The 15769-nt window shown below is 48.5% G+C and overlaps 1 protein-coding gene across 1 annotated transcript in view; it reads right to left on the bottom strand.

The window, feature by feature from the left end:
• Positions 1–5212: 5212 nt before the first annotated feature.
• Positions 5213–15769, bottom strand: part of NFKBIE (NFKB inhibitor epsilon) — a 297463-nt gene continuing 286906 nt past the window's right edge. Inside the window, exons 5-6 of the mRNA XM_085610189.1 lie at positions 10083–10331; positions 5213–6452 (exon numbers count right to left, since the gene is read on the bottom strand). Coding sequence (XP_085466315.1) covers positions 6387–6452; positions 10083–10331 — 315 coding nt within the window. The 3' untranslated portion in view covers positions 5213–6386. The remainder of the gene's footprint in view (positions 6453–10082; positions 10332–15769) is intronic.

The raw sequence follows: 15769 nt of genomic DNA, 5'->3' as shown, positions 1-15769 counted from the left end.
CCTCATTCCTGCCCATAAGCTCCCTGTGCTATTTCAAGACTGAGACCTCTCAAATGTACCTCATTCCTAACCTGTAGCTCCCTGTGCTATTCCAGGACCAAGACCCTAAAATGCACCTCATTCCTGTCCTGATACTCCCTGTCCTGCTATAATTCTGAGACCATCAAATGTACCTCATTCCTGACCTGTAGCTCCCTGTGCTGCTCCAGGACTGAGACACTCAAATGTACCTCATTTCTGAACTGTGGTTCCCTGTGCTATTCCAGGACGGAGACACTCAAATGTACCTCATTCCTGACCTGTGATTCCCAGTGCTATTTCAAGACTGAAACCCTCAAATGTACCGTATTCCTGACTTGAAACTCCCTTTTCTTTTCCAAGACTGAGACCACTCAAATGTACCCCATTCTTGACCTATAGCTCCCTGTGCTATTCCAGGACTCAGACCCTGAAATGTACCTCATTTGTTACCTGAAGCTCCTTGTGCCAGTCCAGGACTGAGACCACTCACATATACCTCATTCCTGACCTGTAGCCCCCTGTGCTATTCCAGGACTGAGACCAACAAATGTACCTCATTCCTAACCTTATACTCCCTGTGCTGCTTCAGTTCTGAGACCCTCAAATGTACCTCATTTCTGACCTGTAGCTCCCTGTGCTGTTCCAAGACTGAGACCACTCAAATTAACCTCATGCCTGACCTGTTGCTCCCTGTTCTATTCCAGGAGTGAGACCTTAAATGGACCTCATTCCCGACCTGATACTCCCTGTGCTATTCTAGGACTGAGACCCTAAAATGTACCTCATTTCTGACCTGTAGCTCCCTGTGCTATTCCAGGACTGAGACACTCAAATATACCTCATTCCTAACCTGTAGCTCCCTCCACTATTCCAGGACCGAGACCCTACAATGTACCTCATTCCTGACCGGATGCTCCCTGATCTGCTTCAGTTGTGAGACTCTCAAATGTACCTCATTCCTGACCTGTAGCTCCCTGTGCTATTCCAGGACTCTGACCCTGAAATGTACCTCAATCCTTAACTGAAGCTCCCTGTGCTATTCCAGGACTGAGACCCCTCAAATGTACCTAATTTCTGACCTGTAGCTCCCTGTGCTATTCCAGGATGGAGACACTCAAATGTACCTCATTCCTGACCTGTGACTCCCTATGCTATTTCAAGACTGAAACCCTCAAATGTACCGTATTCCTGACTTGAAGCTCCCTTTGCTCTTCCAAGACTGAGAGCACTCAAATGTACCCCATTTTTGACCTGTAGCTCCCTGTGCTATTACCGGACTGAGACCCTAAAATGCACCTCATTCCTGACCTGATACTCCCTGTGCTGCTTCAGCTCTGAGACCCTCACATGTACCTCATTCCTGACCTGTAGCTCCCTCTGCTATTCCAGCTCTCAGACTCTGAACTGAAAATTACCTAATTCCTGACCTGATGCTCCCTGTGCTGCTTCAGTTGTGAAACCCTGAAATGTACCTCATTCCTGACCTGTAGATCCCTTTGCTATTCGAGGACTGAGACCCTGAAATGTACCTCATTCCTGACCTGTAGCTCCCTGTGCTATTCCAGGACTGAGACACCATCAAATGTACCTCATTCCTGACCTCAAGCTCTGTACACTATTCCAGAACTCAGACTCTGAAATGTACCTCAATTCTTAACTGAAGCTCCCTGTTCTATTCCATGACTGAGACCCCTCAAATGTACCTCATTTCTGACATGTAGCTCCCTGTGCTGTTCCAGGACTCAGGCCCTGAAATGTACCTCATTTCTTACCTGAAGCTCCTTGTGCCAGTGCAGGACTGAGACCCCTCAAATGTACCACATTCCTGACCTATAGCTCCCTGTGCTATTCCAGGACGTAGACACTCAAATGTACCTCATTCCTGACCTGTGACTCCCTGTGCTATTTCATGACTGAAACCCTCAAATGTACCGTATTCCTGACTTGAAGCTCCCGTTGCTCTTCCAAGACTGAGACCACTCATATGTACCCCATTCTTGACCTGTAGCTCCCTGTGCTATTACCGGACTGAGACCCTAAAATGTACCTCATTCCTGACCTGATACTCCCTGTGCTGCTTCAGTTCAGAGACCATCAAATGTACCTCATTCCAGACCTGTAGCTCACAGTGTTATCCCTGGACTGAGGCCCCTCAAATGTACCTCATTTCTTACCTGAAGCTCCTTGTGCCAGTCCAGGACTGAGACCACTCAAATATACCTCATTCCTGACCTGTAGCCCCCTGTGCTATTCCAGGACTGAGACCCTAAAATGCACCTCATTCCTGACCTGATACTCCCTGTGCTGCTTCAGTTCTGAGACCCTCAAATGTACCTAATTTCTGACATGTAGCTCCCTGTGCTATTCCAGGATGTAAACCCTAAAAGGTACCTCATTTCTGACCTGATACTCCCTGTGCTATTCCAGGACTGAGCCACTCAAATGTACCTCATTTCTGACTTGAGGACTCCCTGTGCTATTTCAAGACTGAGACCTCTCAAATGTACCTCATTCCTAACCTGTAGCTCCCGCTGCTATTCCAGGACCGAGACCCTACAATGTACCTCATTCCTAACCTGATGCTCCCTGTGCTACTTCAGTTGTGAGACCCTGAAATGTACCTCAGTCCTGACCTGTAGCTCCCTGTGCTATTCCAGGACTCTGACCCTGAAATGTACCTCAATCCTTAACTGAAGCTCCCTGTGCTATTCCAGGACTGAGACCCCTCAAATGTACCTAATTCCTGACCTGTAGTTGCCTGTGCTATTCCAGGACTGAGACCAACATATGTACCTCATTCCTGACCTGATACTCCCTGTGCTATGCCAGTAATGAGACGCTCAAATGTACGTCATTCCTGACCTGTAGCTCCCTGTGCTATTCCTGGACCGAGACCCTAAAATGTACCTCATTCCTAACCTTATACTCCCTGTGCTGCTTCAGTTCTGAGACCCTCAAATGTACCTTATTTCTGACTTGAAGCTCCCCGTGCTGTTCCAAGACTGAGACCACTCAAATGTACCTCATTTATCACCTGTAGCTCCCTGTTCTATTCCAGGAGACACTAAAATGTACCTAATTACTGAGCTGATAAACCATGTGCTGCTTCAGTTCTGAGACAATCAAATGTACCTCATTTCTGACCTGTAGCTCCCTGTGCTATTCCAGGACTGGGGCCCCTCAAATGTACCTCATTCCTGACCGGTAGCCCCCTGTGCTATTCCAGGACTCAGACCCTGAAATGTACCTCATTCCTTACCTGATGCTCCCTGTGCTGCTTCAGTTGTGAGACCCTGCAATGTACCTCATTTCTTACTTGAAGCTCCTTGTGCCAGTCCAGGACTGAGACCCCTCAAATGTTCCTCACTCCTGACCTGTATCTCTCTATGCTATTCCAGGACTGAGACCCTAAAATGTACCTCATTCCTGACCCGATACTCCCTGTGCTATTCCAGGACTGAGACCCTAAAATGTACCTCATTCCTGACCAGTAGCTCCCTGTGCTGCTTCAGTTGTGAGACCCTGAAATGTACCTTATTCCTGACCTGTAGTTCCCCGACCTATTCCAGGACTGAGACCCCTCAAATGTACCTCATTTCTGACCTGTAGCTCCCTGCGCTATTCCAGGACTCAGACCCTGAAATGTACATCAATCCCTAACTGAAGCTCCCTGTTCTATTCCAGGACTGAGACCCCTCAAAAGTACCTCACTTCTGACCTGTGTCTCCCTGTGCTGTTCCAGGACTGAGACCCTGAAATGTACCTAATTTCTTACTTGAAGCTCCTTGTGCCAGCCAAGGACTGAGACCCCTCAAATGTACCTCATTCTTGACCTGTAGCTCCCTGTGCTATTCTAGGACGGAGACACTCAAATGTACCTCATTTCTGACCTGTAGCTCCCTGTGCTATTCCAGGATTGAGACCAACAAATGTACCTCATTCTTGACATGTAGCTCCCTGCGCTATTTCAAGACTGAAACCCTCACATGCACCTTATTTCTGACTTGAAGCTCCCCGTGCTATTCCAATACTGAGACCCCTCAAATGTACCTCATTTCTGACCTGTAGCTCCCTGCGCTATTCCAGGACTCAGACCCTGAAATGTACATCAATCCCTAACTGAAGCTCCCTGTTCTATTCCAGGACTGAGACCCCTCAAAAGTACCTCACTTCTGACCTGTGTCTCCCTGTGCTGTTCCAGGACTGAGACCCTGAAATGTACCTAATTTCTTACTTGAAGCTCCTTGTGCCAGCCAAGGACTGAGACCCCTCAAATGTACCTCATTCCTGACCTGTAGCTCCCTGTGCTATTCTAGGACGGAGACACTCAAATGTACCTCATTTCTGACCTGTAGCTCCCTGTGCTATTCCAGGATTGAGACCAACAAATGTACCTCATTCTTGACATGTAGCTCCCTGCGCTATTTCAAGACTGAAACCCTCACATGCACCTTATTTCTGACTTGAAGCTCCCCGTGCTATTCCAATACTGAGACCACTCAAATGTACCTCATTCCTGACCTGTAGATCCCTGTGCTATCCCAGGACTGAGACTTTTCAAATGCACCTCATTCCTGACCGGTAGCTCCCTGTGCTATTCCAGCACTCAGACCCTGAAATGTACCTCATTCCTGACCTGTAGATCCCGGTGCTTTCCCAGGACTGAGACCCTGAAATGTACCTCCTTCCTGACCTGTAGATACCTGTGCTTTTACAGGAGTGAGACCCCTCAAATGTACCTCATTCGTGATCTGCAGATCCCTGTGCTTTTGCAGGACTCAGACCCCTCAAATGTACCTCATTCCTGACCTGTAGCTCCCTGTGCTATCCCAGGACTGAGGCCCTGAAATGTACCTCATACCTGACCTGTATATCCCTGTGCTATCCCAGGACTGAGGCCCTGAAATGTACCTCATACCTGACCTGTTGCTCCTTATACTATTCCAGGACTGAGACCCTAAAATATACCTCATTCCTGAACCGATACTCCCTGTGCTGCTTACGTTCTGGATACACTCCAATCCTAACTTGCAGCTCCCTGTACTGATCCAGAACTGACCCTCCATAATGATATCCGACAGGAGGGTCAGTCTGCTCAGTTGCTTGTATCAACTCAGTGGGGGTTTCAGTTCCCCCACCCAGAGAAAGCATTTCTGCTGCGTCTGCAGATAAAGGCACTCAAATGCACAAGTAATGCCTGGTCGTCTTTATTTCACTTTGGCCATAAATACATGAGATGCAGTGTCACAGTGAGTGGTCTTCGCAGTGTGCATTGCGCATGTGCCCAGCATAGATCCCAAGCTCTCCGTAGTATTGGGCCATGCCAGGGGGAGCAGGGCAGCCCCTTATCCCAAGTACTGTCAGCAGCCAGACCAACACGCTGGGAGGTGACAAGCATCAACTGTTCAGAATGCAGCGAGAGAGCTCAGTCCGGCACAGAAGCGCCTACTCACCGCTTACTGTTAGCCGGTGGTTCCTGGTGCTTGGCACCGGTACTTAATTGTCAACAGTGGGGTTTGTGACAGTCTACCACAAGGTGGTGCTGTCTGGCTAATTTAGAGATGACCACAACAACAGTTAATTATTCATTCAATATATATTAAAAATGGCTATTACCTGCCGCACAAGCCAACCTTGTAGCTTTGGGGGCCTGGTGTAGTCCAAAGTCTCACACTTGTAGGAGTGTGAGGGTTGGTAGTTGTGTTGTTACTCTTATTGGCAGCATGGCAGGGGCAATGTGTGGTGCAAGCTGCAGTGGTCTCCTGACAAGAGCCAGGGCAATTATTATTTTTTTTTACAAATTAAGCACTGCTACCACTCATGGCTCCATTGTCACAAGAGTACGAGACCCCCTGAACAATTCACCACCAAGGTCAACCATCCACTCCTGTGGTCACAGCCTTCATCCAGACCCGGGATGACAGAGAGGTGTTTGGCATGGACTGTCCCTCCACAGCGCGATGCTCTGCATTGTCCACACTTGTCCATGTGTCGCGCAGGATCCCTGTGGAGAGCCGCGGACTGTAGGCAGTGGCTCACCTCCTCATCCCATCGTTCCCACCATAATCCTGGCATTAGCCGCCACCAAGGTTTATGAGCCAATGACTGTGGTGTGAATCTTTTTTGCATGTCGCGGTGTTCCAGGCGGTTCATTCTTGCCTTATTTGGGGCCACTGTGAGTTCCAGTAGGGTGAGTCACTCATTCCTGTGGTGTCAACACAGAACCCATCAGAAGAGATGAGGACAAGGTGCAAGCACCGGGACTGGACCCTGCTCTGTCGCCCTGGTAGTGACGTCATCTGAGCCACACCATACTTGGTGCATGTTCACTACCTTCAGTTCTTAGCTCTGTACATTCGCTTGGGTCACTCCGAACAGACGACAAGCTTCCCCGAAATCTTCAGGTCATCGAAGGGTAAAAGAGCCAGGAGCTGGGGAGACAGAAGCAGAAGAGAAGACAGGTCAGTACTCCAAGATGTGGGATTCAATAAACAGAAACAAGTCAACAAGGTGGAAGTATGTGGTTTACCACAACATGAGAGTTAATAACCGGGGTTCACCAGCATCCTCTGCAGCCCCAGAACAACGCGACAGCACCCAGGCTCCCTGCGGCTGGAGGAGGGATGGCACCACACACTCTCAGGCTGTGGAGTGTGTGCTTTCCATGTGGGAGGGATGGGCACACCCAGTCTGCAGGTGGAAAAGGAGGGGCGGCCCCACTCTGCAGGTGGAGGAGGGGCCAACACACCTACTCTGCAGCTGAAGGAGGAGTGACCACACCTACTCTGAAGCTGGAGGGGGAGGGGTGGATGCGCCTACTCTGCAGTTGGAGGAGGAGGGGTGGCCACACCTACTCTGCAGCTGGAGGAGGGCTGACCACACTTACTCTGCAGCTAGAGGAGGAGGGGTGGACACACCTACTCTGCAGCTGAAGGAGGAGTGACCACACCTACTCTGCAGCTGGAGGAGGTGCGAACACACCTACTCTGCAGCTAAAGGAGGAGTGACCACACCTACTCTGCAGCTGAAGGAGGAGGGGCGGACACACCTACTCTGCAGCTGGAGGGGTGGACACACCTACTCTGCAGCTGGAGGAGGGGTGACCACACTTACTCTGCAGCTAGAGGAGGAGGGGTGGACACACCTACTCTGCAGCTGGAGGAGGGGTGACCACACTTACTCTGCAGCTGGAGGAGGAGGGGCGGACACACTTTCTCTGCAACCAGATTCTCCAAGGGTTTATGGACCATATGGATTGTTAAATGTCCACCCCACGCATAGGTTTTGTAATGTTGTGCCACCATTACGATGCCAACGCTTCGTTTTCAATGTTAGAATAGGAAGCCTCTGCTCCCCAAAGCGCCTTACAGGTGAAAGCGATCACTTACTCAGAAACGCACTTAGTTGGTCTTTGTTACTGGGTGCAGGAATTGTCTCAATCACCTCCAAAAGTTTCATTTTAGGTTGCACCCCTTGCTAAAAAATATGATGGCCCAAATAGTCCACACCACCCTTGCTGAACTTGCATTTATCATCACGCAATCGAAGACTATGGTCCCACAGCTTGACCAAAAGTCGCCTCGACCTGTTATCATGCATCTTTCCATCGTCCCCCTATACCAAAACATCATCTTGATGACGTGCAACATTCGGTTGTGCTGTGGGAGTTGCAAGGGCATGTATTGCAATGGTCCTATGAGGGACATGTCGGTATCCGAACCATGAAGCGTTGAGTCGGGGAGGAATTTTCCAGGTGTGGATAAGGCAGTAGAAAATTATGTGAGGGATTGTAGTGAATGTGAAAGAACTGATAAGACACAAGTGGTGCATAAATCTCCAGTTACACCTATTGAGGTACCCATGGCACCATGGTATAAATTTGCTTTGGACATTTCAGGTCCATATAAATTGTTAGGAGAATCATCTAGGTATGTTTATATTTTCATTGAATACTTGTCTAAGTGGCCTGAGGTGAGATTTGTGAGCACAACTAGTACACGGGTTAAATACAATTTTTGAAAGAGGTATCTGGAAGGGAAAACTGCCCAAGTGAATTGGTGACTGATAATGGAACGCAATTAGTCTCTATTGAAATGGAAGAATTTTTTCAAATGGTGGGCATTAAGCACATAAAGACTGCTCTTTATCATCCTAGGAGCAATGGATTAGTCAAACGATTTAATCGTACCTTGGAAAGACGTTTGCAGTTGACTTTGGTAAATAAACTGGATTGGAGAATAGTTGTCGATGACATGATTTGAGCGATGAGAACAACTCCCAATGACCGCAAGGATGTTTCCCTTCTTGTTTTGTTGAGAAGGCGTATACCTGGCACCATGCTCAGGTGAGAATGGATGGGTTCTCGTCCTATGGACCCCAGGTTTTTACATGAAGTTGAAGATGTGAGGAGGGGCATTCAGACAAAGATGCAGGGTGCTACTGGAGATGGGTGAGGAATGAAAGACAAATTCCAGAAAGGGTGTTGGGTGCACGTGAGAAAACTTGGTCATGTGATTTCCGGAGAGTCTAAGTTTACTTCCCCTCCACAGATTGTGGAAGTGTGGTTGAAAGATGTGCATACAAGCAGTGGTAGGGCTTGGAATAAGGAGAGATGGTGGTTGTAATGGAGGGGCAAATGCAATGTGATGTTGACGATAATTCTCCGGTCAGCAGTGCAACAGGCGACCATTATCCAAGGAAATGTTGTGTTCCTGCATAATTGAAGGATTATGTCCTGCATTGATTTCTCCAATGTTTTTTTTTATCTTTACTTTTATCATCACATTTATATTTTTATTTTGTTTGCTTTACATTGTTGTATATGTGGATAGGAATAACGTTTCCATTGTTTTAAAAGGGGATGATATGCAGGGGGTTCTGGGTCTCGAGGTTTGTGGGTGGAATGTTGTGGGGATAAGGTTCAGGGGAGTGGCGGCTGGAGCGAGGAGTTTAGAGAACATATCGGCTGGTGAGGTGCTGGTGGTTCGTTTCATTCCAACTAAATAAATATCTTGGAAGCGTACCTTGTTTTCAGGAATCCTTCCTTACTGTGCATAAATAAATGAATGAGACAAAAAGTGTGATGATTCAGTGTATTTTTTATGTAAAATATTCAATCGTGCATTGCAATGAAAGTATTCCATAGGAGGATACATGACACACTAAACAGCAGATAGCATGAGGTAAGAGAGAAATGCTTCTCTGGGCTGACTAAAGATGTAATTGACAATGTTTCAAACCAATGGCTGAATGAGGTTGATCAAGATAAGCCAATGTTTGAAGGAGGCTGACCCAAAGCCCACACTGTGTATATTGAAAGCGATGGTCTTGCAGACAGCTTTGCGGACAACCTAGACCTAAGTCAGCCCCGACGCGCCACTGAATGTAGTCTCTGCATTAGCAAGAGAGAAAAAGCAATTATCCAAGTGTGCACATATTAGTTAATTTAGGTTACCAAAAAAGTTGTAATAAAGTGTTTGGTGACTTCAAGCCCAATCAAGTGGCACTGACCGAAGTCACAGTTATAAAGGCGGGCACCTACAGGCATGACAAGCGCCTGAGGAAAAGGGAACAAAATGTCACTCAGGCAGGAGCCAGGAGGGGAAAGGGGGTGATGAGTGCAGTGAACATTCACCCCTAGGATATGGAAAATGACTGTGGAAGAGAAAGTGAAGGAGGCTCAGGTACAAACATCAAACAGTGAATGTGTGGGCCGGAGCGCCATGGCCGCCCCTGCGTGAATCATACATGTTCAGCCAGGCTTCAGTCTTGTAAATAAGTGTTGTGCAAAGGTGATGCAAAGAGGGTGTGGTTCCTACAAGATAAGTTATAGAAGCCCATGAGTATGGAAGGGGGGTGCAGGATATAAGACCCAACAGGAGCTCCTTCTGACCCTGCAGGCTTTCCTCAATAGGTCATAGGTGTGCTCACCCTTCTAGTTGTAGTGTAGGCACTTTGTGAGGAACCCTCATCAGACAGCAAGGGAGATTTGCAGTTAAACATTTCCTATATTCTAGGCATGTCAACAAAAAAGGGTAGAGTAATGATTCGAGGTCACTTACGTCATTGTTGCCGTCGGCCAGGTCCTGTGCCGTCTCGTCCTCCATGTTCCGCAGCAGGGTGTCAGCACCAGATTGGCACAGAATGCTGGCGATGGCAGCGTCCTTCCTGCCCACCGCTAGGTGCAGTGGCGTACAGCCGTTGAACATGGCCGCATCCACCTGGGCACCATTCTGTAGGAAGTAGCTAACCAGACCCCGGTCTCTGAGTTCCACCGCCAGGTGCAGGGGGGTCTTCCCGCTGGTGCCCTCCTAGAAGTTAAAGGAAAAGGGGTGAGTGTAAGGCGAAAGAAGCGACCAGCATAGATGTTGTACAGGTGCATTCTTCCTGCTTAATACTATTGTTGAAGCTTAATACACACCCCGTTCTATGCTCAACCAAAAGGGAAATGAAGGTACAGAAAGATATTTCATTTTCTCTATCACATAATTAGGCCAAGCAGGATGCAACCAGAATGAGATATTGCGTCCACTGAACACAGAGCCAATGGTTTACCAACTGGACCACATCAATTGGCTGAGATGAGGCACCACTGGACTCCCAGCACGATGGACTATTGAAGTGCTACATTACATTCACTGCTGCCTGTAGCCCACTTGGGCACAGCCTTTACAACGATGCCTTCACCACGCAATTGCTTTACCACGCAGTCTTTACCACGCATGTCTTTACCACGCAGGTAAGTATTTGTGCCTTCACCACACAAAGCCTTCACCATGCAGATTAGTACTTCTGCCTTTAGTGTGTATTGGTAATATTGGTACTGTGCCCTGAAAATTAAGAAAAATGAGGTAAGTATAAGTGGCCCCCATTGATTATGATTAGGGGGTCCCAGAAGGACCACCCAAGCCTAAATTGTTATGATAAATGGGAGTGGGGGGATTTCTGCAATCCTGTGAGTATCCTGAGATAGCCAGCAAGGCCCCCCACGGGAGCGGATGGGGAAACAATGGCTCTCACATGACCCTCCCAAGATTAAAAAATAAAAATAAAAAAGGGACCTGGGCCTGAGTGACCATCTTGCGTTTCTGCAAACAGGCAGTTGGCCATGTGGCCTTGGGCGGTGTTCCGCAAGGCCTTGGCTGGCAACAGCCAACCCCACACCATGCATGGCCGAAGGCCGTGCCTAGCGAGGGATGGCTGCGAGCACGGCAGAGGCCGCTCGCAGAGGGAGTGCTGCGGGCGGTGGAGTGGGGCTGGGGCGGGGCAGGGTGGGGGGTAGTGGAGTCGGACATACGACGGCAATGTGTAAAGTAAGTAAATAAATAATTAAAACTATTTACCGTGCGCTCGCTGCAGTGCCTGGCGATGCAGCATGCACAAGGTAAATAGATTTAATTATTTATTTACTTACTTTACTCCTTTCCTTTGTATGTCCAACTCCACTACCCTCCCACAATGCCCTGCCCCCGCCCCGCCTCACCACCCGCAGCACTCCCTCTGCAAACCACCACTGGTGCAGGGGCTGGCTGCGGGGCCTCGCCACAGAGCAGACCCTGGGCAAACCCCACTCCAAGGATGCCTGCAGGGGCTTGGATGAAGGGCCTTTCTGAAAAACTTTAGAAATTTGCTGAAAAAAACAAAAGTTAAAGTGACGATATACACAGGTAAAAATGGCACTTTAAACGCAGCATTTTAAACCAAAAAAACCTGAAATTTATCAGTTAGAGTTACTTCAAATAATTGCATCTCACTCCCTTTTCAGGCGCTGCTTATGATCTCACATATTACAACGCTCATGACATGTTCCGTGACATCATTGATAACAGCAACGATGACAACTGAACTGGTGGTATTTACGACAATACTGTGGTGGGGGCCCTAGTTATAGTAACTTGAAATAACATAACGGTTGGATTTCTGCCACACACACACACACACACACACATACATCTTTTACAAATAACAGTAATTCTAAATTGAGGGTTCAGAAGTGGGGGCTGGTAGGGTGGTAAGGCAAAATGTAGGGTTTAGACTTGGGTGGTAAAGAGAGGTAGGCTAATTTTAGGCTTTAGGGGTGGGTAGTGGTACAGGGTGGAAAGGGTAATTTTAGGGGTCACAGGTGGGTAGTGGTGAAGGGTGGTAAGAGTAATTTTAAGGTTTTGGGGTGTTTACTGGTAAAAGCAGCGTAAGGAGTAATTTAAATAAGGAGGGTCTGGGTCTTTCTCGTGCAGGGCGGGTACAGGCTACCAAGAAGCTTGGAACACCCACAGGAGAGCTACAGCAGTAATAAAGCTAGGGCTGAGCACCAGTCAAGGGCTGATGGTGGAGACATGTGTTCTAGGTGTTTCGAGGACAACTGGGGCGTAGGCAGGCTGAATGGGTCTGGCAGTCTGCACCCTGAATGTATGCACAACTTGGAATGCACACCTTGGAATAGCCAGTGGGGCACAAAACACAAGTTGAGCCCAAATAGCCACTCGTTCATTGTTTTGCCACAGGAATGGCTTTTCGCTGGTCTGGTATTCCAACCCTTTTCCACTTTGACGTTTTGCCCAGAGTTAAACCGAGTGCCTTTAGGCCTCGCCTACAGACAGATCTAGCACTGCTAGTACTAACAGTGGGCTTCAAGACTGATCACTGCTTATCATTGGTCGCCTTTTTGTCAATCCCATTTGCTTGTTTTTATTTGATGGCTTGCCTTCCTCTTCTTGCCTCTTCCCAGGAGCTCAGCCTCTTTACTATACTTGTGGTTGGATTTCTTGTATCTTTCCATTCCTTGTATTCTGGAACTACTTTTTTCTTTTGCTTTCAGCATTCTAAGGGAGTGGATGTTTTTTCTTGCTCCCCCTCATATCATCGCACCCCATGCGCTCTATGCTGCTTACCCTTTTCTTTGTTTTGCTGAAGCTGTTCAGCGTTGCCACAATGCATTGGTAAAGCCAAAAGGTCGGCTAGCGCCATTCAAAGTGGAGACTTATTGGCTTTACCAATGGTTGCTTGTTTTTTAAAACCCTTCATTAAATAATTCAGAAAAAAGTACTATATTCACAGATTTTTTTTTAATACATTGGTATCCTGAAAGAGCTTTTAAAAAATTAAAGGAACAATGAGAACAGGTGCTCTGAGGTGATGCCTTTGGACAGCACCATGCTTAATGAGACCTGGGGGTTCTGCTCCTCAGCTGGACAGTGCCCCCTCTCTTCAGCTTCTAATAAGTTATTCTGCAGGATTTCAATTCCACAGGCGCCTCTGTCAGTGCAGCACTTACAGCCTCTTTTAAAGTAAAAAGCCCCATGACGCAGAGAGTGTAAAATAATAACTCAAGGCACATGGGATGATGCAAGAGTGAAACCGTAGGCACAGACGGCTCCGAGGACAGAGAGGAGGCCAGGGGCGGCACACAAGATAGACCACGTTGAACTTGTCCTGTCAGTGAGTTTTTCAGTTAATGCAGATAAAAACTGCCCAGTAAAACCTTATCTTTTCAACTTTTCCTACACTCAAACTCTGCGCCCAGCCGGTACAGATAGAATCTAGGCTGACTTTCAGTTTATCCCTAGTCCACGAGTGTTGTGTCAGTTAAAAACAATCACAACTGATTAAAACCGGTTAGCCTCCTTTCACACTCCACCGCAAAACTAACGGAAAACCCCAGCCGGCCATGGGGGACTTCACAAAACCAAACCGCAGACCATCAGACGTGCTGCGATACCGTACCAATGGCAGATTGTGTGCTATACAAGAGCTGATCGATTGATGTTCGTCCATCGTTGTCGGTGAAGACTTCGACTTCTCATTGGTTGGTTGACCAGGCTCTATGCATCCCAAGATGACTGAGTAGTCCGATTTGGGCATGTAACGTCCTGTCACACGTCGGGTGGACATGCGATGACAAAGCACCGTCAGTAGGCAACACTCCCCACCCCCCCACAATAGCATGCATGTTTGACGCATAAATAAAACACACCACACAAATTTTGTTTGGGTAAAAACTGATGCAGGTTTATTACATACACCGTTATGTAATATGGTGGGTTAGCTTAGGGCGATCCAAGGGCAGGCAACCATCTGGGCCGCCTGCCCGCCTGATGAGCCAAGCAGCACTGGAGTGAACCCCATCTGTGCTGCCCCTTCGGTGATCCTCTTCCCGGATCACGGTCCCTTATTACTTACGCCCCTTTCAGGGCGGAGCGTAGCAAGGCAAGCCCCCGGTTGTTCAGGCCCACAACCGCCCAAAGGACTAATGGGGCACCGACACGGTTTTCCAGGAACCTCCCATGAGGCTCCTGGGCTCTGGCACCCCCTATGGTGCCGTGCAGAGGTACCCTTCGGTACCCATTTGCTTCCAGATCGCCCTGTAACTCCGCCACAGCTCTGGAGGCGGCCACCGTCGCTGCCAGAGCCCCCCACCAAAATAGCTATAGTCTTGCCCACTAACTCTCCTGTCTAGAGCCTCCTGCAAATCTAGATGAAAGAGAACATCCCTACTGGTTATCGATTCCCCATCTATATCCCGATAGCCCTAGATGTTATCTTGGATTAGCTAGTGTCTGATGAAACAAAAATGCCCTATATGCCTGTGAAGTTGTGCGAATCACTATTCACCTCACGCCGCAAAGTTCCATTGCGTCACATGACTCAGCCCCATCCCACTCAGGGCGGGACAGTTTCAGACACCCTGGCACACGATGCCCCACCTTTTTGCTGATCACATTGGCAGCCGCCCATCTAGCACCGTGTGTGAGTGGACACATGTCTCCCATCTCTGTGACAGCAGCTCACATATTAAAATACTGTTCCTACCCCCGCTTGCCAGTTTAGGCTATACGGGCGAGGGGGATTATGCTTAACCCTGGCACGGTCCTTTTACTTGCTAAATCCATGCGCACAGGGATGTCCATAACTAGGCGTATGAGACAATGACCACGGCTGCCCTCCAGCACTTGCCCTGCATCCCTTTTCCTTATAGGAATTTCGAACGCTCAGCTCCCTCTGGTGATGCCCCCTAGGCATATCCGCTCAGAGAATCTGTCCGATTCGATACAGGGCGCACTTTCTGTAATCCAGTGCCTAACACTTGATGTGGGAGATGCCACACACTGCCTAGGTCATGGGAACCTTAAGGAGCACACCATTTTTCCCCGAGCGTACCACTAACTGGGACTGGCTCCACCCAGCTGTAACGCTCCTACTGGGCTGAGTAAATGCGGCCCAGGAGGACCCTTGAACAATCCGCGTGGTGTGCTACCACAAACCGTATTGGTAATAAGAACCTTAAGAAGCCCACAATTACCACCGGGGCATACCCCTCAATGAGGCCGGCTCCAGACAGCTGTAGGCCAGAGGGACACAATATTCAACCGATTCACTGGATTCTGCCACGTGGTACCCTACTGGTTGCAGCTCTGTGCTTATGGAAGCGTGCGTGCCCCCGGGTATGTTACCCACTCGCTGATGTATCGCTAACGGCCCTTATTTGGACTGAAGGAAAGCTGGATGATTCCAAAGGACTGTGGACTTAATGCTGCCACCCAGCTTGACCCCAAAACTTGGGACAGGCCAAGAGTAATCACGCCCTTCAAGGTACATCTACCCCAGCAATGACTATCAACATCTTTGGGACACCGGTCGCAGAAGATGCCCCTTCTAGTCTCACGTTCTAGCCCATAGAAGGATAACCAGGGAGCGGACAAGTCTGTGGGAACCAGGGGGGGACAACTGTGCAAAAACCTGCCCTTTCCTGAAT

The sequence above is a fragment of the Triturus cristatus genome, chromosome 6 (genome assembly GCF_964204655.1).
Source record: "Triturus cristatus chromosome 6, aTriCri1.1, whole genome shotgun sequence".
Taxonomy (NCBI): Eukaryota; Metazoa; Chordata; class Amphibia; order Caudata; family Salamandridae; genus Triturus; species Triturus cristatus.
The sequence above is the reverse complement of the archived record's forward strand: the minus strand, read 5'-3'. Positions and strand labels throughout refer to the sequence as shown.